We start from the raw sequence: 23,727 nt of genomic DNA, 5'->3' as shown, positions 1-23,727 counted from the left end.
TTAACAGTGCATATTTTGCAGTGCTGGAAGTGGATAGCTTCCAACTGCCTACACACAATCTCTTCTGAATAGTCAATCCCAGCAACCCTAGGCTCAAAATGTATTTAAAAACAATTAGGACAATGGTATCTTACAGCATCTAGAAGACTGCTTATGACCACAAAGCTCTCATTTTGGATTGATACTCAGTTTCAAACCATTCCCCAATACTGCCCATTCCAACAAGATGTGGGTAATCTATGCTAAGCATACTGCTTTAAGAAAAACCAGTATGAGGTGGAGCCAGGCTGTCTTCAGAAAGAGAGGGAAACCCCAAGTAGAATAGCATCATAGTGCAGACTGTATTTCTAAGGAAAATATTGTGCATTTCACTGGGGCTCAGGAAGTATGAAAGTAGCTTTTCAAAGCAGTTAGGGAAGAAAGCTAAGAGAGCCAGCTTTGAAGGGAAATGAGCTTTAGAAGAAGCTCTTTTAGCATGACATTCTTATCTCCACCCTTTAGCCTTTCAACCCGGACGTTTACAGATCTGAGCTAGGAGCAGTTTTAGGACTTCAATATATTTTCTTAAGAGTCTGGAGGAGGATTTAAATGGAATAAATAAGACTGACCTATCTCCCCTCAGTTTTGCAGCATTTTCATTATGAAATGACTGGACCATATGGAAAATGAATAGGCACTGGGTTTGAAGCAGAAACCCACTACCTTCATCTTCTTGGTTTTGCCTTCACAAGAGACCCTAACTTCACAAAGTGTTGGCAGCTGGTAGTGGGATCCCCTGCACCACAGTTACATGTGACATGCCCGAGTTCACAGCCCTGAGTTACCTAGATAGTGTTTGGGATTAGCTGAGAGGGAACTTGCTGTTCTCAGCCGACCCTCAGCACTTCCAGCACAGCGTTCTGTAAACAACTTGACTGTACCTGAAGTTGTGCAAATATCTTGGGCTGAAGTGAAGAGAGTGAAGACAACAGTTGAGCTGTTTCTGGTGGCAAGGACTCCCCACTCTGGTTGGATTCTGCTTTGGTGATGACTGACTCCCCTCCTGAGCTCCCTACAGTGCCAGAGAGGAAGCAGACAGTTAGGCAAAATTTCTTCTTCCCATTTAATAAAAGTTTCCCTTGCAAACCAAACAACCCCCTTCAATCTCAATATAGATACACAGAAGGCATATATATACATAAATGCTGTTTTCTTTGCAGAACCTGGATGCTAAAGAAAAAGGATTGTGTATGAGAAAAAAAAAACCAATACTGTAGGAAGATTGTATGTATCTACACAGAGCAAAAACCAGAAGCACCAATAAATCTGTTCTTGAGAGCAAAGTAATTGCACCCTACACTGTGCTTTGAATTTGTAGTTATAGAACAAAGGCCGAAACATTTCTAGCAGAGCAGCAAACAAATAATTTGACAACATCTACACCTCAGTAAGGGCTCAGTAACAGATAGGTATCAAAAAAAAGGTTGTCTTCAAAAAAAAAAACTACACAGGAAATTTTCTGTCTCACCACTCCCTTCCAATCTTGTTGTTCCAATCTTAGCATAACTTCTATGCAATATCATCAAAAGTTCATTTATCTGGAGGCCTTTCAGCCTACAGATTACATCATATCCTCAAAATTCTTATTCAGTGTAAGAATGATGGACTTCATTTCCTGAAGGCTTGTAAAATCTGAGATTCACTTGTAGCAATCTCTGCAAGAAAACTTCTCATGGGATCATTTCATTTCCTGTTTGAGCCATCCAGAATATTTTGGTTAAGATTTATGCAGACACAAGTAGACATTGCTCAGCCTTTTATTTAGGAGTTTCACTGTTATAACAGCAAAAGAAGAGCTTGCCCTGTGAATGCAGATTAGTCTGGTGAATGGCAAAAATTGAGAACGGTCAATTGCAAAATGCTTTCTTATCAGAAAATCATAGAAAAAGTTTCAGCAATCTGAGGGGAGATCCATTTTTCAACATACATAATGATCTGCAAACTCTTAACTCTTAATCACAACTGACCACAAGATACTCTCTATAAATCTCCTTGAACACAACTACTTCAAATATTTAGGCTCTTTTTAATATCCACATGCATATGTGAATGTTCACATGCAGGAAGAGATGGTAGTTCTTTCCGCAGGTTGTATTTTACAGCAACATGCCCAGGAATAAAGCTAATAGTTCAACTCCTGATATACCCACTGCAGAGGAAGCTGTATCCCATGGAGATATGGAGTTCTGCACAAGAAGTTCCGTTATTGCCTGATTTCTTAAATGTAAAGTTGTCTCCATTTGGCACAAGTTGAAATTTAAAAAAAGCCGTATACAAAGGGTAGTTATAAAAGTCAATGTTGTTTTCCCTTGCTACCACTTCACAAAGTGAATAAGAGCTCATTTTTAGAAAGTCAGGCTTCTTTTTTTCCTTAGACTTGTAATACAATTATAAACATGTGTTTGATATATGTACAAACACATACCCATACATATAAGGGAAGACAAGACATGCTGCAATTAGAGTATCTGCTTATTTTCACTGAGTTGGTGCACATGTGCATAAAACTAAACAAAACCAATTCTCTGGCTGTAAAATTCAGTATGTCACTGGATGGATGTTTACACATTTGATAGGCTACTTTGTCTTAGAGAATTATCTGTGCAAAACAAAGAAACCAAGAATTGGTCTCTTCCTGAACCTTCTCCAGCACTCAGTTCATACCAAAAGTCATCCTGCTGAGCTCTATCACAGCTGTTGAGGGCACAACTATTCTGTGTTTCTCCATAAGAGCACAGTAATAGCAATATTAACACAGGCATGCAAGCTTAACTGCAGTAAGTCTGCTCACATTGCAAATTTCTTTTTTCCTAAAAAACAAGACTTTCTTATAAAAGAGGGAAACTGTTCAAGCTGAGCCTAATTTAATTCTCTTGACAGGTGTTATTAGCATCTTCATCCAAGATAAAATGTTCTTTTCACACAACCATCCCATTAAAATTTTTAATTGCTTGAGGCTGCTAAATAAAAGCCAAATTCATTATTTTAGTACTTCTTCCAACAACATCATGACTACATATTTTTCCACACACGCAGTCAAATAGTTAAAAAAAGCAAATGAAAATAGTTATGACAATATAATCCTTCTTAAGTTCAGCTGAGTGACAGAACATGGCAGCAATTTCTCTGGAATAAAACTGAACTTCTGTGACATAGCTAATAAAACACATTTGAAGACAGCTAAGTTATCCATACAGTCCTACCATCTGAAGGAGGTGAGGCAAACGCAACAGTCACTGTTTCTGTGAGGACATTCCCACTGTCTGTGGTCCATTGCAGCTGAAAGGAAAAAGATCTCAGTTCTCAGAAAGGGTACAAGCTTGTCTACTGCAGGAACACAGGCTCAATACAGGACCTGTAGGAAAACAATGTCTAAAACTACACTTCCATATTTTCTTATAACTATGCGTTTTAGGAACTCTTGATTTACCAAAAAAAAAAAAATACTGTGAACATTACACTATATCAGGAAGGCTGAAGTCTGCTCATGACAGTTTAAAGACTTTAAAATAGAAAACAGTCAAACCATTAGGCTAACTAACAAGAACACTCACTCACCTGGACCACAACAGTATGGGGAGAAGGAAAAGACTGATGACACAGCATGATTTAACAGAAGAGTTTGTCAAACTGATTTTAAATCAGCAGTTTCTTAGTAGTCACACTCATAACTGGGAAAACTAGGATCACTGTGTGTCCTTTATGAGTCAATACGTGGGAGAAAATTAAGAAACATCTGAGAGTTACTGAGCATTCAGAAGTATTGACTTCAAGCTTACTTCACCTGCTATAAAGAGCGTTTACACATTCAAAATGTCATGTAAGCCTTAATTTCGACTGCACCTCAGACACACCTCACCCCCATTTTTTCAGATATGGAAAAGTAGTAGTAACTTCTTCAAAATAGATGATGACAAAGACATGAATAAAATTTTCTGCCATAAGCCAATTTTTCTACACCACATGGCTTCCAGTTCATGGGCATTATGAAGTGCTAGTATCGTATAACTTGTCAATCAAATAACAGCAATCTAATGCTGATGAGATAAATACTGAAGAAGGTCAGAAGGTTTTATTCACATTTAATCCAACTGTGCTCAGCCAGAGATTCCAGTGAAAATATTGCTGCTGGAAATATAAAGTCATAGAGAATTTTTAAAGAAATACAGCAAAATGGTACAAATTAAAAACAATAGTTCTAGTATAACTCCAATAATCAGAAAGATACACAAAGGTTAACATACCATTGCTGGGATACTTTCTGAATTATACACCATCTCTCCATTCCTTAGAGACTTCTGTACTTCATGAATGTGGTTCTTGATGTCATTCACAGTGGGGAAGAAGGACAGATTATGTCTTTCTGGCACTTCATCAGGTGTGAATAACTCTCTTTCCACATACTTTCTGTCACATGTGAAAGGACATTCAAATATGCATATTTAAATACACTGTGCTATTTCCCTCTGTTAGAGACACCACTACCTTCTCCGTCCCCTTGTTGCAATGACAAGACAAAAACAAGCTAGATGATCTTCTGCCAGTTCCTTGTGCATCTGCTACAGAGTTTGGAATTTAAAATCCCCATTTATTTAAGTATATTGAAAGAGTACAGCAGCTCTTGGTGGCTACCAACAACACTATGGAAAGAGAAGATAAAAGCTGGGAAAAACAGTCTCATGACATCTGGGAAATACACCCAGTGGTGCATCAGCATTTGCAACCATTTAGTTGCAAACCAAACTAATCAAATGCATGAGTAGATACAGCACTACAGACTGAGAGCATTCCAGACAGTTCTGTACCTTAGTTGCTTCCTCACTGCATAGACCTGCTCTATTCCCTGAGACACCAGTTCTCGGATCTTGTCTGCCACTTGAGGATGAAGTCGAGAAGGCAGAGCACAGTTCTCATCTCTAACAACCTCCTCCTCCTCCTCAGGAGAAGACACAGGAAAATGGGAGGGTGAAGGAGGGAGGCAGGACGTTTCCATTTCATGGTATTGGTGAGCTTGCTGAGTGGGTAACTGTACGTACCACCTAGCAAGAAAGAAAGAGTTTATACACACAATTCTCAAGCAAAGGCAAAAAATTTGGTGTCTTAGGGGAACAGCCTGACAACCACAAACAACCTAGTTAGAGCAATGTAAATTTTGACACTTTCAGAACTCAGCGCCCTAATGTCTTTCACAACTCACGGCCCTCTCACACCTTTCAATGCAAAATAAACTAGCTCAAACCCTCCAATAATACACCTATTTCTATCTGCATGAAAACACCTGCTGAAGTTCCACCACTTGGTGCTTAACACATTTACCAAATGAATACTTCAGAGCTACAGGAGTCTTACTGACATTGTGGGATTTTTTTACTATTGATATTAATCAAAAGCCTTAATAAGTGACTAAGTAAAAAATAAAGCAAACCTAGCAAAACATTGCTCTTTTTTGATTCATTTGTGAAAATAAAGAAAAAAGTGGAGGTTTCACCTGAGGATACCACCAGCATCTATCAAGTTCTTCTTCAGAATGTTGAATGCTTTCTCCTGCTCCATTCTTATGATTTTCTTGTCAATTTTAGGATCAGTAGGAACCCTGTATTCTGGAAACTTCTGAACCTTTTTAATATAGATTCTGCCAAGGCAGAAGGCAGGGGGAATAAAAAAAAAATTCTCCATCAGTATACTTTGTCCTTGGGAAGGGAAAGGTAAAATCCCCATCTTCATATCAGACACTAGAATAGAAGTTTGAGCAGAGTGATGCAGGGAGGAAGGAGCCTCTAAAATAACTGTAGAATTCTTAAAGACACTTCAATAGAGGTGAATGCATACAGACACACTTCTGTTCTGGTCTGGCAGCCGCTCAGTCAGTGTGATTTTGCTCCTCAGAAAAAACCCTCTGTCTCTCAGCATAGTAAAAGCACACACCATTTGTGAACAGACTGCAGTTCACCCAGCTGTGCAGAATTGAGCACATACATACTTAGCTACAACTGTTGAAGTAAATACACTCTTAAATCAGTAAAAACTGAACGAGCACCCAGGAGGATGCTCAAGGATTAGGAAAAAAACCCATTAGTGCTGGGTAAGGGGAAACTCCTCAGTGAACAGGAAGAATTGTAACGTCTTCAGCACACAGGATATGTGCTAAACTAGGCTGATTGACTGATATCAATGCAAATAAAAGCCTGAAGAAAAAACAATAAATAATATGAAAAAGTTTTATGACCCGAAATGCTCGCTAAAGGACATCACAATAACTTACTAATGCTCAGGTAGATAATGATTCTTACTTCTATTTCATATAGTGATGTGCTGCTACTTTGCATCCAGGCAATCTATCAGATCTCAGCCTTATTGAGTCAAACAGGACAGCATTTCCTCCTTATCTCTAAATGAGTATTGACCTCAAGTTCCCAAGGAGATGAAGCAAGAGCTACAGCAGAGAGTATCAGCTACCACCCCAAAAGAGTGCTCTGTCCCAACTCACAGAAAGAACACTTTCTTAGGATGCTGAATCACTCTTACAGCTTTATAGATAATTCATACCTTGCTGGACAAGTGGCTTTGTACAGATGGCCAGAGGTGCTTTCCTGCTCACCAGCTTTTTTGGGCTGGAAACCTTTCCTCCTTGGCCCATATTGACACTCCATTACAATGGCTCTGCTTCCTGGAAACAGAAAGCAATTCACTCTATATTTATTCAAGCAATAACTGAATTTTTAACAGTAAAACAATAACTACAGAAGAGATGAGAGTTCTGAAACAGAACATTTCTGTTTGCCATCGGACTGTTCAGAAGACAGAATGCTTAGGTGTAGCAAGCAAATGCAGTGCAAATGCTTCTCTCACAGCATGCAAGAACACAGAGCATTTACTATGCATTTCTCAAACCTGTTACACCTCATAACACTCCTGCAACATATGTGAAGGCAAAATATGAGATTCTGCCCTGGTGAACACCAATACTTTATAAGATGAGAAAATTACCAAAGGAGCACAATGGTGGTAATAAACATAAAAGAAGTAGAATCCCCAAAAAACCAGAGAAAATTCACAGCTGAAATCAAACGTGTGCTGGTTTTGGCTGGGACTGAGTTTTAATTTTCCTCACAGTAGCCAGTACGAGGCTGTGTTTTGGATTTGTGCTGAAAACAGTGCTGATAACACAGGGATGTTTAGTTACTGCTGAGCAGGGCTTACACTGAGTCAAGGTCTTTGCTGCCTCTCACTGCACCCCACAGGCAAAGAGGCTGAGGGGCACAAGAAACTGGGAGGGGACACAGCCAGGACAGCTGTCTCAAACTGACCAAAGTCATGGGATATGGTATGGAATATACCATATGGTATGGAATATACCATATGGCCTCATGTTCAGCGTACAGAGCTGGGGGAAGAAGGAGGAAGAGGCGGGCATTCAAAGGGATAGTATTTGTCTTTCCAAGTCAGCATTAGAGGTGATGGAGCCCCGCTTTCCTAGGGGTGGCTGGACACACGCCTGATGATAGGAAGTTGTGAGTGAATTCCTTATTTTGCTTTGCTTGTGGGCACAGCTTTTCCTTAACCTTCTAAACTGCCTTTATCTCAACCCACAAGTTTTCTCACTTCTACCCTTCAGATCCTCTCCCCCATCCCACCAGGAGGAAAGAAGGAGTAGCTCTGTGGTTGTTTCCAGCTGGAGTTAAACCACGACAGCAGGTCAGCAGCCATTTCCAGCCCCCCGGCTTAAATCAACACTTCAGACCAGCCTGTCCCATAAATTCTTAACTGCAAGTCAGAGCTATCTTAACTGCCAAAAAACAGAGTTTCAGTGCAGCATACCCACACAAAACCAGACAGACTTAAACAAACGCTGCTTTGCTCTAAACCTGAAGTAAGTGAATTGCAATCAGACCTCTAAAAAAAGAGGTAACAAGCAAAGTATTAACGTAGTCAAGAAGGGAACGTTTTCCAAATTTCTTCCATGTCATGTTTAGTTACCTTTTATTTGTCAGGCAAGCAGTTGCCTATAGCACAAGTGACATAACCAAACCTTTTTAAGTATTACAACAGGAACATAATCTGCTTCCATAAGATATCAAATGATTTATTGCCTCAGGGCAATAAAGGACATTAAAAAGATAAAGCAAAAAAATCTAATTATGTATAACAAATATATCTTGTCTCATTTTTAACAATCAAGCATTAACAAACATTTTAACATACAAACTTAAAATGTAAATTTCAGGATTGAAAAGACTTCAACAGCTTTAAACTAGTCTTTGCTAAACTGAATCTCAAAACCAGTTTGATAGGGACCTTGTTTAACAAAAGCTTCAACTATCCAAAATTCTCACTAAAAATAACAATCAAGATTTTGATGATTAGTGCATGCTTTATACCATGGGGAGCTACCCAGCTTCTCTCTATTTCCCCATAGCTGCAGAAGTGCAGCAAGAAAGCTATTACAGATTAGATCCACTTTTGCAGAAAGGATAAATTCCTCAAGAACAACACTTTGTCCTGCACAGTTCAGAATTCAGTTATCTGGGATCTGAAGTGCAGTTCAGTAAATCATATTTACAGCCTCTGCTCTACAGGTGAAAAGGATTTTAATGAATGTTCTTCATAGACGAGTTATAACCCAAACCTAAATGCACTGGAAAGACAACACATTTGAAACATAAATGTCTGTTTGGGGGTCTGAGCAAAGCAAAAAATATTACAATTTAATAATCTGAGTTTCCATTAGCCTACATCTTTAAAAAAAAAAAAGTGTGTGGTTTTTTACTGTAAATATTTTCCTGCGGGGCAACTCATTTATCAGGCAGGTCTGAGAGGAAACTAAAGATGTCTCATATGCATGTTGGGGAAAAAAAAGTGTGAGTTGCTTTGACTTTGTTTTCTTTTACCTCACAGCTTATGGTTGAAGCTTTAAAACTGGTGCTAATACTTCACTTTTTCAGTAACTTTCAAGGAAAAAAAAAAAAAAAGAAAAAACCCAAGCACATAACCTACATTCCTGCCAGTCATTTTCTCTATGTAACAATTAAAGCCCATTCATTTTATATCCAAATTAACTCTTAGTAACGCATAACATTGCATGAGCTAAATATGTAATTACCAACCTATGAAGTCTTCATGTTCATTTAAAAAAAAAAAAATCTGTCTGCTGAGGCATGTTGATGTTTGTCTTGTTTGGTTGCTTTTTAAAATTTATTTACTTTTTTTAAAGGTTGCAACTTAAATAGTTTCTTGACTCCTGAGGAATAAACTCTTCAAAAGATCTTCAAGTTAGGCAAGAATAAGCGAACAAGCTCTTACCCTTATGAGCATTTTCATGTCCTAATAGAGCAGATGGGACCTCCACCTAAAGATTTCATCACATGAACCCCCATCAAACAGTACTTAACTAATTCCTAAAGGACAAAAGGAAATAATCACAACGAAATATAAAAAAACCCAAAAAACATGTTTCCTCTTGTTTCAGAAAACAAACTCCTTCAGACTGTGTCACAGAAATGCCCAAGCTGCTCCTTTTTTATGTTTATGCCTTGACTTTATCAACACTAAGGAACAACATAAAGACTCCTCTTTATGGCCAGTTGGAAGCTGAGGTTGAAATTTCGAAAGTAGTTATTAAAATAAAAGTTAGTTACCTGCATTGACAAAGGGGATCCCATCATATGGGACATACTGAGATTTCCACATCAACCGTGTGGCGGGTTTGGCTGGGCTTGGAGACTGGCGTGTCCCCCAGACACTTTGTGTTTGCTGCTTGTGTAGCGTTAGAACACTCTCTAATTCTGTCTCACTCACACAATAGCCGCGGTACGAGTCCCCAATTTTCTGCATGGAAAGGAGGTGAAATAATAGCATTATTCACCCAGCTGACTGCTGAACATTACACAAGAAAACAAAAGCAGTCAGGGACTCTGGCAGGTGAGAACACAGGCCCAGATTTTTGGTGTTTCATGTTTTTTGTCCCCACACTAGTACCTCACAGAGATTTAACATAGGATCTAACACCAGAGCGGTCTCCACTGAGGTCAGGAGTTTGTCAGCCACCCAAGACCCTAAGAACACCAAGAACCCCTGACACAGTTACAGTTACTGCCAACTCTGATTTCCATAGGACAACTTCACTCCTGTGGTTTCCCCCCAGTACACACTTTGGGTACAGTCACCACCTACACAAATTTGCCTTAGATGAAGTTTTTCACTTGACTGCCACAGAGAATCTCTGAACCACTAATAATTGTGCGTGCATGCACTGCAACACACACATGCTCCACTGCACTGGAGCAGAATACACCCACTTATACCACCAGTATCTGTCTCACCCACTTAGTGCACTAACTTTGAATGGAATGTCTCACATAATATCTCTCCCAGCCTTCAATGCACTCTTGATTCTCAACATTACACAGAAACATACTATACCAGATCTGCCATGTGCAAACCAATGATGGTTGCAATGAACTCTGCTACAATCTTGGCAACTCCACAAAAACTGCATCTAACCAGACTCCAAGTAGTTATCCAGCTACTCAGTGCCATCACAGCTGGTTCAGTGCTGGTCTACCAGGGCCAGCCAGCTATCAGCAAAACTACTGGGACAGAGAACTTTCCACCCAAATTCAGAATGCCATGCTTCCTTCTGTTCATATGCAGCTCAGGGACAGGTTGGGCAACCGGCTGTAAGTAACACCCAGAGTAGTTTGCCAGCTCAGTCTGTGGGACAAACACACTCTGAATGAGTACCAAAGTCTGATGGAACTCTTTTGCCACCTTCAGTGACAGAGCAGACAGATGTTTAAGTAATACTGACAAAAAAAACAGCAATGGTGTCTCTACAAAACTGTTATTGCACAGATACTTTAGTGACATCTGCCTAAAACCTGCCTCAGTCATCTAAGAAAACCAAAATGTCTGTGCAAAACCTAAATCAACCAAGAACCAACAAAGATCTTGTGAATGAACTGGGCCAGCACAGTGTTGCTGCCAGCACAAGGCCAGACACTGAGGGCTGTGTGTCCACTGCATGTGAGTCACTCTGAGCCACGAGGTGCTGACACTTCAGCACCCCCTGCTCTGCCAGCACACTGCTCCAGCAGTTAAAGTCTGCACAGGCTGCACCCACACAGCTGTGCAGAGCTAGAGAGGTCAGCAATTGTTTACTTAGAAGTTAAAAATAACATTTCTGTCCAAAACTTGGTCTGAAAAATCCAGGAGAAGCAAAGCAGTCTGAGAAGTACCAGAACTACCTTCCTTACAGAAACCTGGGATGCTGCCTTTCACAACAGGGATTACAGCACCACTCCACACAATAAATACTGCACAACCAGGGTTTTTTTAATGTTATCTTACACTTGTCACTATAAATAGGACATTGACCTTATTCTAAGGAGATGAGAAGACTGATAAAACTGTTGTGCCAGAAAAGTAGCAATAACAGTTAAGGTCTCCTATTCTGGTTTTACTTTTGCACAAGTTAGATCATTTTCCCTAAACTGGTGATGGGGAGGAGGAGGACAAGAAGAAAATCATAAGCACATAAGATCCCTGCTCTCTGTGAGCTTTGCAAGTAAGGAAAAAAATCAACAAATGAGACCATCTGCTTCAGACAAATAAATTAGCTTTGTAGAGTTAATTAATGCAGTTTATAATTACACTTTATTTCAGTATGCTGATACATGCTGGAAATGCATTCTGATCACACCACTGAAAACTAAGTAGGTTATTGAAAATAGCTGGTTTTAAATTCACTTTTTATTAACAAAGTAATTACCTTGAAGTAATCAGATACTCTCCAACCCTTTCACTCCGAGGTTCAAACCCAAAAAAAGGAGCAGTTCCTTTTCTCTCCTCTGGCCTCATCTCAGCAAAGGTACATAAAAGCTTACACTAAAGTACATAGATCAAAACTGCAGTTTCCTTGAGTGAAATAACAGCAGCAGGGTACCAGAGGCTGTTTAGATACAGCAAGTGTAAGCTGAACATTTCAAGGCAGTCAGGGAATCAACATCAAACACAGAGCTTAGTGTTAATTTGGTTAACTGTAGCTTTTACTCTCTGTGTTTACCTGTAGTACTAATTACCAAAGGAGTCACTGCCCTTTAGGGTGCAGTGGCTTCACCTGCTGACATCTTCTGTTAAAGTCACACAGACCTCAGCACTGTTTGTCTCTATTCTGGCAAGCAACTGCAAGAGTGGAACTGTGAGTTGACAGATTTACCAGCACCCCTCCAAGTTCCAGTAGGACTCCGCAATTCTGTCACTAGTAACAGAATAATATGTAAGACAGTCACACCTGAAAGATAAATGACACCCCAAAATCCCATTGTCTCTCATCTGTGCCCATGGAAAGGTACATACATCCTAGCAGTCTCCAGTGGATCAGGGAGGATTAATGCAGACAGGCAACAGTTCTGCTGAACAGCAGAAGCAGATGTTTATGTCCTCAGAACACTTCAAACAGATAATATTTCTATTTCCTGTTCTATAAAAATAAGAACTCTCCTATAAATGCTGCTGTGAATTTTAAATAGAGCAGGTGAAATTTCTTGTAATAGACAGACAAAGTAGATCATAATACAAGTCCTCCTATAAAATGAAAACAATAATAAATGATTCAGATAAGCCATATGGATGTTAAGATAAGAAAGTATGCACCACATAGTGCTAAAAACACAGTTTAGTGAACTTTACCAACTAACTGGCCAACTGAATTAAGAGACTGATTCTACGAAAATGGTGTCTCCACCATGGAAGAATTCCTGCTAATAACTCTCTGATCTCTTAACATTTAAGTGGATATAAGAGTGGACAGTACCATTTGTATGAAATATATGGTATATAAAAAGAGGAAGAGATTAATATATTTAAAAATTATTTCTAATTGGATACTTAGAAAGAAATTTGATTTCTAAGTCCCTGCAATGGTAATTTCCAGTTATCAGTGGCCAAGTCGATAGGAGAAAACTCAAGTGGTAGAGATATCTAAAGAGATGAAGCAGCTAGAGAGTATAAGATTTCCTATTAAAAAGTACTAAGAGAAAGTGAAATAAACATCTATCAGGAAGAGTCTGGTAGCAGGAGGAAGGGGTAGTTGAACTCTCAAGAGTCTCCCCTTCTCCCCTCCCTTCCTTTTAAGTGACTTAGGATACATTCTAGCTGTTGATAGGATCCAGTCATCAGGACAGTTCTGTAGACACCTAACAATATGCAAATAAAGGAAAAGTTCTGTTTAGGTCAAAAGCCATCACAGGGAATAACTTTTTAACAAAAGAGAAAACAAGTACAGGTAACCTAACCTGCTGGGACAAAAAAGAAAAAAAAAGACATAGAATATATAAACCAGAAATCCTTAATAAAATATTGACATTAAGGTGCTTTAAGTCTCAGACTTGACACTGGCCAGTCACATGGATTTTCATTTCTGTGTGGTAACACAAACTAGCATGAATAATTGCAGAGGTCAGCACAGTTTGCCCTGTAGTTCAAAAGCAAGTCCTTACATGGTGCACAATGATTCTTCCCAGCACTGTAAGGCATCAGGTTTTCAGCAGCACATTTTTTGCTTCAGAAGCTGTTGCTGGTCAGTTATTCTAACATTCTCAAAATAGAAAAGGATTCCACAACATTTTATGTGTTTAACTGTGTTAGCAGTACCACTACTATATACCAGGAAGCTTGAACACAACTTCTACAACTATGAATTATTCCTTTCATGGAATAGGATCACTATCTTAGATCTAGATAATAAAACACCAAGTCAGAATTCTTTGTGGCCCACCTCACAGTTCCTGAGACAGCGTGCCCATGCAGGGGTATTTAGTGGCAAAGGCTGGTGAGGGACGTGAAAAGGATCTTCCACTACCCTGAAAAAGCAAAAAAAAATATAATGGAAGTCTTTACAGACATTCAGGAAAGCAACAATTTAGTCTGAACTACAGGTAACACCAAATCAGTGTATTATGTATAACCCTAGAGCATATGATCCAACCATGGATATTGTATCAACGTGCTTTAAAAACCTGGGCTTCCTTTTCTTCATATTCTATTTCATTGTTAAAATAATTTACAATAAATATAAGTATTTAAAAAAACACTGTTTTCTACATTCAAGACCTGCAAACGTTCAGTATTCTTAGTGTTGTTGTTTGACAACAACAGACAAAACACGGTGAAATAGATCAGCTGACTGTCTTGATAATTTTCTTATGCAGACTGATGGTAAAATGCTAAAGACTAAACCCAATATCAAACACTGCACATTTTAATATATTTTAAATTACTGAAAAACAACTCCAATAACTATTTTAAGTACACACCTAGTTTCTCCATTCCTTAAATCCTGGGCCAGAAACAATGCCTACTCAATGTTTATTATTCCAAAACAGGTGCATCACCTCCTGTCTATAAAAATATGCCTCCTTTCCAGGATTATTTTTCTGGCATGTACAGTCTGTGTTCTCAACATCCATTCACAAACTGTTTCTCTTCATTTTACATGTTTCATGAACACATATAATTTGTGCTGGAGTGAGATTACTCTAATCTTTTCCACATTTCAATTTCTGAAGAGCATAAACCAGTGCAAAGCCAGCCTACAGTCCACAGAGCAAACACCTTCTTTGGGAGTTTTTCTGTTGTAATCGGGGGGGGGTTTTGGTTGTTTTGTTTTGTTTGTGGGTTTTTTTGCTGCTGTTGCTCTATTTGGTTGGTTTGAGGTTCTGAGGGTTTTTTAAAGCAAAAAAGAATTCCAAAGTATTCAGGAATTAAAACAGTAGGCAACATTTAGCATGGGGAGAGAATCAGGTGGATATCAAGTTAAAAAAAAACCCTAACAACTAATTAACTTCAGAAGCTTTGTTAATCAATGTGCCTGTCTAAGTGTTTCACCAAAATACACTGTTACCAGCTACTTTCTCATATTTTACCAAAGGAAACCACAGAAGTTATCCAGAGAACAAAGACCAGGCTCTCGACAGTTAACGCCAACTACTGAAACCTCTATCTAAAAAATTAATCTCTACAATCAACTGTTCTTGAGGGAGGATGGTTTATATAGGTTTTAGTACACTCCTACAAGAAACTTTTCTCCCTCAAACATCAACTTTCCCTGCAGTTCCCTCACTGGATCACATTCAACTTCTGGTTGGCAGTAACAGCGTTTACTGAAAGTAATTTCAGTAATTTGCACTGTGTTACTTTAAATGCCCACCAGCACTCCAGTCAGAATATATTCAATTATGTCTGGAATACAGGGAATAGAATACAGGTACTTTAATTGCTTTTTCCCCTGCTCTGGCACATACAAAAGCTGCCTGAAAGCCCAGTTAGTTATACATCACTCACTAACACTAAGGGTTCGTAACCTCCATTCCATGGTAATTTTGTGATAACCATTGCAAAATCAAAACTGCAAGAAAAAAAGACAGTGCTAACAGTGAATCAAAGTGATTGTTCATCCTTTTAACTCCCAACCTACCTGGTGGTTGTTTTTTTCGATACAGTGAGAGATGCCTGTGGATGTAGAATGTAACTGCTTGCACTGTCTGCTATAGCAGCCACCACCACGGTCTGCAGGTTCCCGTCACCACAGTTCTCTTCTGAAGCATCTTTACAAAAATAAAACAGTCTTCTGGTTAATAACTGAACAAAGAATAGGGAAACAGGCAGCTATGACTAAACCTCACGTTTGGAAAAGCAAGCCTTTTGACATATGAAAGAAGTTTCATAGATGATAAAGTAGTTGAATAGTTGTGAATCAGTACTCTAACTCCAGGCACACATATGCAGATACACTTGATAAGGCTACTTGTATTCAAGGACTTTGGTAATCACACTACTGCTAATTAATCCTTCCACAGCAAAGCAAATAATGAGAACAACTTGTAAATTACTCTGCTTTACATTTCCACAGATCCATACAGGATTGCACAACTATTTTGTTCAGCTGCAAATCACACACTGGCTGCTTTTAAAATAAGAAAAAATGAGGCAATGATACTGCTTTGTACTTAGTAAAGAACACTTAAACAAGAAAAACAGGCCTCTTATAATTGAATCTGACATGCTGTTGGAGCAAATGTTTTAGCCTTTCTTGGTAATAAGGAGGAATCCATAAGCCAAAAATTACTGTTAGACTGAAGCCTGTGTGTACAGTTAAACAAAAACATAATGGAAAACTGTGAAAGGAGACAGTCGATATTTTGGTCTCAACAAAAAAACACAAGGTCTCTTTAGATGAGGGATTTTTGCCCTTTCAGTTAGGAAAGCCTCTTTCCCCCATCCCGAGAGACAGTGATAAGCTATTGACAGAGCACAGAAATCACTCCACTAGAAAGCTCTATGAGAAGATTTGTACATGTGCACTCAGATTACCACCACTCTGGTTCAAAGCACTGGTTCCTCCTACACAGACATGCCCTTAAGACACTACAGGCTACACTGGAGCCTGTGCCATTTCATGCATTACCACCATGTGCAGACAAGAGAAACTCAAGGGCTGACAGACCATTCTCCTTGCCCTTTAATCTCCACAGTAAACCACTGACAAGTCTTCCAGCTGTCTGCTAAAGATCAAATAACTACAAAGTCTTTTATACAGTAAGTCTCTAGGAAAAACAAAACAAAAAAAATCCCACCAAAACCCCCTGTACCACTATTGTAGAACTTGTATTCACACACTATGACACAGAGCCTCATGTAGGATGAACAATGGCAACACAAAGATACTATTCAGCATTGCAACACAGTGCTTACAAACAGTAGCAGCAATTGTTTCAGCACTAAAGGCTCACAGTCAGCTTTATAGTAATATAAGATTGTGCTGTAACCAAACAGTGGTCTTATCCCTGCAGGAGCAGGAAAGGGAGGGAAGGCTGGCCATTAGGGCAGGAACAAGCCTTTCAATGCAAGGTCATGGAACTACACTCCAGCTGTAAGTGAAAAGGGCTGGATCATGACTTGAATCCCAAATCTTCTATCCACCCAGCATCAGGACTCTAGTCCTACCTTTGAGCTATCATTCCACGGGAACACTTAACTACTGCTCGCATTTTGAGAATTTCATAGAGAGAATGAAAAAAGTTTAAAAAACCTTTGAGAGTTTAACAAAATGTGACCACCTAGTTCTCAGTCTTTGCATTCTCACCTCTGTGAATGCAAACTAGTACACAGCATTTTGCCATCCAGCAAGGCTTGCAGATAATCAATACTTTGAGATCTTAGTATGTCCATTTTCTAGAGAAAACCTTAAAATTTGCACTTCTAGTTGTACATCTCCCCTCATACTTAAAATGTGACAGTTATCATATTGCAACAAAGTGAAAGTTACATCTCATTTTCCTTCACTGGGAACTGAATTTCTACCAGGCAATTCACTCCTGGCTTCACAAAAGATGCATCATCACCAGTGATTTCTGGAACAGAAGAATTAATGTCATCCTGGCCTTTCTGCACTACACAAATTAACTACTTCACTCAAAATGAAGTAAACAGACAGTGAAAATTTGAAGCTGATAGTACAGCTGTCTGACAGCATAAACATCCTTATCAATGCTAAATAAGGCAAGAAACAACTCTGTTTGATATCTCAATCTACCCATCACATATCCTTCTGAAAGGGGACATAATAGTTCTTTTTTCATAAGGTTTTTGCCCAACAGAAAATGTGGTGTGTGGCGTGCCAGATTCATAATCAGAAAGCAGATTCAGGATGTATTTTGTCTCACAGCTGACTAAGGAAAGGAAACACACACAAAGAAGGTGCTCAAGAAGAGATCATGCAGGATGCACTCAGGAATTCACACCCTCAAGCCCCACACACTCACCCTGTGTGCTGGTCACATCCAGAAGCCGACCCTGAGGAATAATCACTTGGGTCACTCCTGGCTGAGCAGAAGGAATGACATGCAGCACCTGTCCATTTTCTGACTGGCTGGCAACAATCATCTGTAAGGTAATCACATAAAAGCAGGAATGGCACTTGTCTGTATGGCGATCATGCAGCATGACTGGGTTTGATTATCACGAGTACAGGAAACATTTTGGTTGGAATTAGGGCCTATAAATTAACTTCGTTTCACATGATAAGAAAACTGCCTATTTACTGTCAATTTCTTAAAATTACTTTTCTCTTTTTAAAATAACCCTTTAACTAAATTAAGGGAAGGAAAAAACCCACCACCTTACATGATTCTAAAATGAATTACACATTTATTTGAAATTTACAATACTGTTATCAAAGCTATGAAAAACCTGAAAGCCACTCATAGCTGGATTCACTGTAACCCCTTTCACAGACTAGCAAAATTAATCATAACATGTAAAAATTTTGACCTTTACTTCTGAGAAACTGACCTCTCTGGGCAGTATTTCATGCAAAAGCAGATAGAAGAAAAGCTCCAGGACTTACAAAAATACAAATTAAATTACCTAGAATTTCGAAAAACATAACTCCTTATGATGTTAACTATAAAGGACTTGTTCCCAACAATGTTACAAAACCTAGAGTAACATAAAAGATCATCTTGTTTCTGATTAATTACACTTTAAATGGGTGAAGTGTCTTTAGTGACAGCACAATACATGCCAACCAAGGCCTCTAGGTAAGAGTTACCTTTTTACAAAACAGCTGTTACAAATTACAAAGCAATGTTTGAAGCAAATTAATTGCGGGGTGAGGGTGAATGTGAAATATAATGGGTTAGCTTATTGCTGATGTTCCCATCCCTCAAGAAAAAACAAAGAGAAAGACTTATCCAGGGAATATAGAGAATGCAGCAGCAGTAGAAATACGAGATCTCATACACAACAGCATCCAGGTTTGACAATGGCAAAAGACGTTAAGTTGTTGTTTATTATTAGTAATGGCTGAAGAGCATGAAGGATTTGCCTACCTGAGAGGGGGAAACTGAAGCATGAACTGAACCACTGAAAAGTTTCACCTTGTTGCTAAAGTCTGAATCAGCTGTTGCTAAAACAAACAAGCAGCACGTAAGAGAGTTCTTCAAAGGGCTCCCTCCTCTGTGAACACACCACCAGCCCTGTTTTCAGACACACTCACCATGGGTGCACTGGGCCCTCCTGGGGGCTGCAGCTCACAGAGAGGCTGCCTGGTTTGGTCTGCCAGCTGGAACTCCTCTGCAGAGGGAGCCCGTGGCTGGGGTGACCGTGCTGGCACAGCCGAGGATGCAGAACTGCCTAAGAGGTGGACTGTGATGGGCAAGGCAGCAGGAGAGTCACTCTGGCCAAACAATGGATCCCTGGAATCCATGCACGTTAGATGCCTTCACAGAGGAGAAATGGTAAAATGTACTTTGAGTAGCAACTTCTGTTAGGAAACAAAACAAAAAAAAAGAAAGGGAAAAGAACATTTAAAAGCAGCGTGCTGTGTTGTATACTTGGAGGGAGTTTTTGTCCTTCTGGTCAAGAGGCTAACACTAGCAGTTCTACTTCTGATTTCCATTTCCAAGCTGAAAAAGTATTCATATTCCTGCTTCCCAGAACAAACCCTCTCTACTAAGGGCAGAATAAACCCCTTCTGCTCGAAATCTGCTCCCCAAAACCACTTATCACTTAAAAATACCTCAAGTCTACCCAGAAACTGAGAGAACTTGCACCAAAAATGAAACTGTAAAACATTCACCAACTTGATTTCACTCGAAAAGAAATCCTAGATACTATTCTACTTGGCTTTTAGATACATGCATTTAGCTATGAAGACAAAAATCTCTATACATTTTTGTAATTCTTTACCACAGAAGAAGCAAAATCAATACAATCTCCAGTTCAAGTTCAAGAATTGTACAGCACAAGGCCAAGAATCAGATTTTCAAATTCTCAAAAAAATAAAGATAATTCTTATCAAGTTTGCAGAATGAAAGTCTTATAATACGTCCCATTTTTTTTTAAATTTCAGTGCATGGGCTCAGATATCTGCCTTGTTGAAACTCTAACAACATAAACATTAAGCATATAAAAATAATGGAAAACAGGCAGCCCCTATGTACCACAACACGTCAGGCTGTCATTTGGCCAATGCAAGAAGGGCTGCAATTTGTTATATCTCTTGCAGTAATGGCACAAAGAACTCTGACGTTCCCACTACAGATATTTACACACTACAAATCAAAGAATGGAGAAAAATGTTTCTAAATTTTATATAAAAGTCAGATTTGTGCTAAATAATCCTGTCAAAAAATCTGCAGGTATAAATCTCCTGTGCTGAAACCGTAAAATACACCAGAAAAGTAGCAACAAATACATGACACTACTTGTATTACAGACATTGTGCAGAGACCATAAGCACACTACTAAATCACTACCTGAATGATATTCTATGTTAAAAGAATATTCTGCAGAAGAACATTCACGCACAGAAATCTCCGTGAATAGGAATATCTGGCAATATTTGATAACACATAGCTAAATAAAAGATTCCCCTTCTCCAATACTTACACAGATGTCCTGTGTCCCTGGACTCTTATTTGACACATCTGGTCACTAAGCAACTTGACTGGATTTTCGAGTGTTCTGAACCTCTCCTACTCCAAGACATGTCATCAAGTACTCTTTTTTTGAAGGATTTTGTTAGCACAATAAAACACATCTTTCTTCAGCACTTTAACAGGATCTATTAATACAATTACTGACGGTTGCCATTACATGAAACACCTGGATACTCATCAGTTCAAAACTGAATGGCGCAAGAATCAAAGGGAAGGAACTTTTGTACTTTTTTAAAAGACACAATGTAATAACATAAAGCATAAAACCCCCAGTGCATTGATGAAATAGAACACTTTAAGTTCATCAGAGAGGATGTAAAGGAAGCATCTACAAGGACAAAGCATTCGTACCTCACCTGGAAAACCTGATCATTTGTCTCGGACTCTCCTGCACCATCGCAGCTGCCTACGAACAAATCGTTAGGTCCTTCCATAGCAGTGTCATGGTCAGCTCCATTTTCTTTCATTACAAGGTGACCTGAAAAAGCCCAGAAGTTTAGTTCAGCCTTCTGCCAAGACATTGCTGCAGGTGTTTTCTTTGCCATTGCAATCTAACAGCAAAGTCCTCAAGAAATCCTTGCCCCTTTATTACTCGCTGCAGAAAAACTTCAGTGTGTTGCTCCAGGAGTATAGTTTAGCCTTTTATATGAGACAGTTTGCTTGACTTGTCATTGCACACACAGACACAAAACACATATACACCCTCCCATCGTTTTCATCTAAATATTTCCATAAGCACTGAACTAACAACCGTACACATCCAGAGAACACTTGATATTTAAACACATGCCAGCACTGCACACAAATACATTATTCACCTACTTCCATAACCAAAAGACAGAATTTGCATGATACAACTCCATCATGCATAACATCTTGAAGTAAACTGCATTTGTTTTAAAGGGTTATAAAACAACATATAAATGAAATAAAAGTACAATTATTAGTCTATAGCAGTATGCTTTGGGCAGGAAAACACCTAAATTGAAGCAAAATTTGGCATTAATCCAGTGATGAAAGACAAAAAGACAGAGCTACCAGCACTTCAGAGATGTACCTCCTATCCCAAAGAAAGCTTTAAGGGGCTCAGTTGCCCACTACAAACCTTCAAGCAAACAGAGAATATTGGACAGTGAACTGTCCACATCCACAGGATGATGCTGTCAGGCACACAATACACCCTTTAAAGCAGTGACCAATCCCAAATACTCACAAGCAATGAGACAAAATGACAATTAACTTGGCCCCTACGTTAGAAGTGCACTAATATATTAGACTACACACATAATACACCCAACTGAATAGAAGAAAACTTCATTCCTGCAGTTTGGGATGAAGGAGAGGGAATGGTGTTCAAGATTCTTCCCTTCAGTACTTACTTTAAAGACAGGCTGTGTTATATTAGCACATGATTCCTACCAGCTTCTTCTTCACCACACCACACAAGTAAATCCCTCAAGATCGACCTTCTTGGCTGTGGTATTTCAACCATTTACAGCTTTAGTAAGGAGAATGTAAAAGTCAGGAGAGTAACTTGAAAGGAACTGTATAACTCTGAAAGCACAAATTTATGCTGCTTTGCAAAGGCATAAAGGACACAGGCAAAGTAAATCTTCATCTCCTTGGCTTTTGAAGCTGAATACAAACAACATCCTGCTGATACAAACAACATTGAGAAGTTAAGCTGCTCATATGCTCAATATATTAATACTTTAATCTAAAGCAGATTTATTTTTCCATTGAATTTTCAAGTGATGACACTCCAAATCAAGTTCCAAGTGAAGTTAACTTCACGTTTACCAAATATTTTGGAGCTTTGGATCTGCGAAAAATTATGAGGTGTTTCACTTACGATGCCTGAAGCATGTTAGCAGCAAATGAAAAAAAAAAAACAAACAGAAAACTAGATTTCATCATCATTCAACCATTTCCTCTCAGTGTGAAGATGTAAAGAAGACATGGCAGCTTTGCTAAAGCAGCACATTTAGTTCTTTGAGATAAACTAATGGCATACACTTTGAGCATGTTGGAACCTGGCAACAGAACGCAAGGACAGCTGTATTGGGACATACCAATGATCCAAGCAGCCCAATATCCTCTATCTATTATGGTTAATAACAAAGCTCAGGGGAAAAAATACAGCAGTAGGGTAAATATATAGTGATGTTTATCTGGTTTCTTTTTATAAGCAGTCCAGAAATGCCTAAATATTTATACAAACAAACAGGCTCTCTGAAAGTTCCCTCTAAGGGCATCTGCCACTCTCCAACCATGGCATAAATTCACGGGGGCACGAACTACATATCAGGGAGGAAATTAGGGCATAGTTGATAATCTTAAGTAAAGGAGTTACAATTAGCTTTATATTAACTTATACCAGGTTTGAGATCTAGCTTATCTCTGTCATGGAAGAGCAGGCAGATGCTGTTAAGAAGAACTGGGGGCTTCCACTTAAAAGGTTTCTCAAGAGATTTTTGTGTAGATAACACCAGTAACTGGAAGATGCACCCTTATCACTTATGCTGACCATGTTAGATCTTCGAAGTATAGTTAAGAAATACAGGAGATTTGAGAGTCTCACAAAACAAGAACCAACACCTGCCCACTTCAACAAGCGGAGTCCCCACAACCCGAGTCACCACCGGGTAAAGCCCAGCTGTTCGCCAGAGGCCACGAACGACTGTCAAAAAGGTGGGGAAAAAATGTACGCGTAACCCAAGCACACCGCAGGTCCTCACACAAGCAGCCTTCTCCCAAAACACAAACTCACTTAGAGCTTCTTTTAAAGCCCACCGCGCCTTGGGTTTGTTACTTTCAGCAGGCACTTTATAGTGGGTGTGTCGCTCGACATGCACAGAAAACACAACCCGGGTTACTCCAAGCAGAGACCACCACTCCGGCGCCCCTCAGCGCCACACGAGGAGCTGCCCCCGCCGCCCGCCCGGGGCACAGCGCCGAGAGCGCCGCTGAGGGGCGGGCACGGGAGCCCTTCCAGCGCCTGCCAGCGACCCCCGGAACGCGCCCCCCGCGCCCCAGCCCTGAGGGGCGAGGAGGGCGGCTCCCCCCCTCGGCCCGCGCCCCTCACACCGCTCCGCCGCGCGGCCCCGGGCGGGGTTAGCGGGACAGCCCGGCCCGGTGCCGCCGCGCCGGGGGGCAGGTGCGGGGGGCGCGTTCCCCCACCTGGGCTCGG

The 23,727-nt window shown here is 39.7% G+C and overlaps 1 protein-coding gene across 5 annotated transcripts in view; it reads right to left on the bottom strand.

The window, feature by feature from the left end:
• The window catches only part of CARF (calcium responsive transcription factor), a 57,959-nt gene that overhangs the window by 2,887 nt on the left and 31,345 nt on the right, over nucleotides 1–23,727 (bottom strand). For 2 of the 5 annotated variants that reach the window (XM_027637436.1, XM_027637439.1), the window contains exons 5-16: nucleotides 20,894–21,015; nucleotides 19,094–19,360; nucleotides 17,859–17,979; nucleotides 15,512–15,641; nucleotides 13,814–13,898; nucleotides 9,675–9,864; nucleotides 6,586–6,706; nucleotides 5,528–5,671; nucleotides 4,845–5,078; nucleotides 4,284–4,446; nucleotides 3,243–3,318; nucleotides 921–1,051 (exon numbers count right to left, since the gene is read on the bottom strand). In XM_027637436.1, the coding sequence (XP_027493237.1) occupies nucleotides 921–1,051; nucleotides 3,243–3,318; nucleotides 4,284–4,446; nucleotides 4,845–5,078; nucleotides 5,528–5,671; nucleotides 6,586–6,706; nucleotides 9,675–9,864; nucleotides 13,814–13,898; nucleotides 15,512–15,641; nucleotides 17,859–17,979; nucleotides 19,094–19,303 (1,605 nt within the window). In that variant the 5' untranslated portion in view covers nucleotides 19,304–19,360; nucleotides 20,894–21,015. Of the gene's footprint in view, nucleotides 1–920; nucleotides 1,052–3,242; nucleotides 3,319–4,283; nucleotides 4,447–4,844; nucleotides 5,079–5,527; nucleotides 5,672–6,585; nucleotides 6,707–9,674; nucleotides 9,865–13,813; nucleotides 13,899–15,511; nucleotides 15,642–17,858; nucleotides 17,980–18,926; nucleotides 19,004–19,093; nucleotides 19,361–20,888; nucleotides 21,016–21,916; nucleotides 22,052–23,727 lie in introns of those variants that run through there. The other 3 variants (XM_027637437.1, XM_027637438.1, XM_027637441.1) reach the window with 3 other exon arrangements.

The sequence above is a fragment of the Corapipo altera genome, unplaced genomic scaffold (genome assembly GCF_003945725.1).
Source record: "Corapipo altera isolate COAL_440 unplaced genomic scaffold, ASM394572v1 45, whole genome shotgun sequence".
NCBI classification, from domain to species: Eukaryota; Metazoa; Chordata; class Aves; order Passeriformes; family Pipridae; genus Corapipo; species Corapipo altera.
The sequence above is the reverse complement of the archived record's forward strand: the minus strand, read 5'-3'. Positions and strand labels throughout refer to the sequence as shown.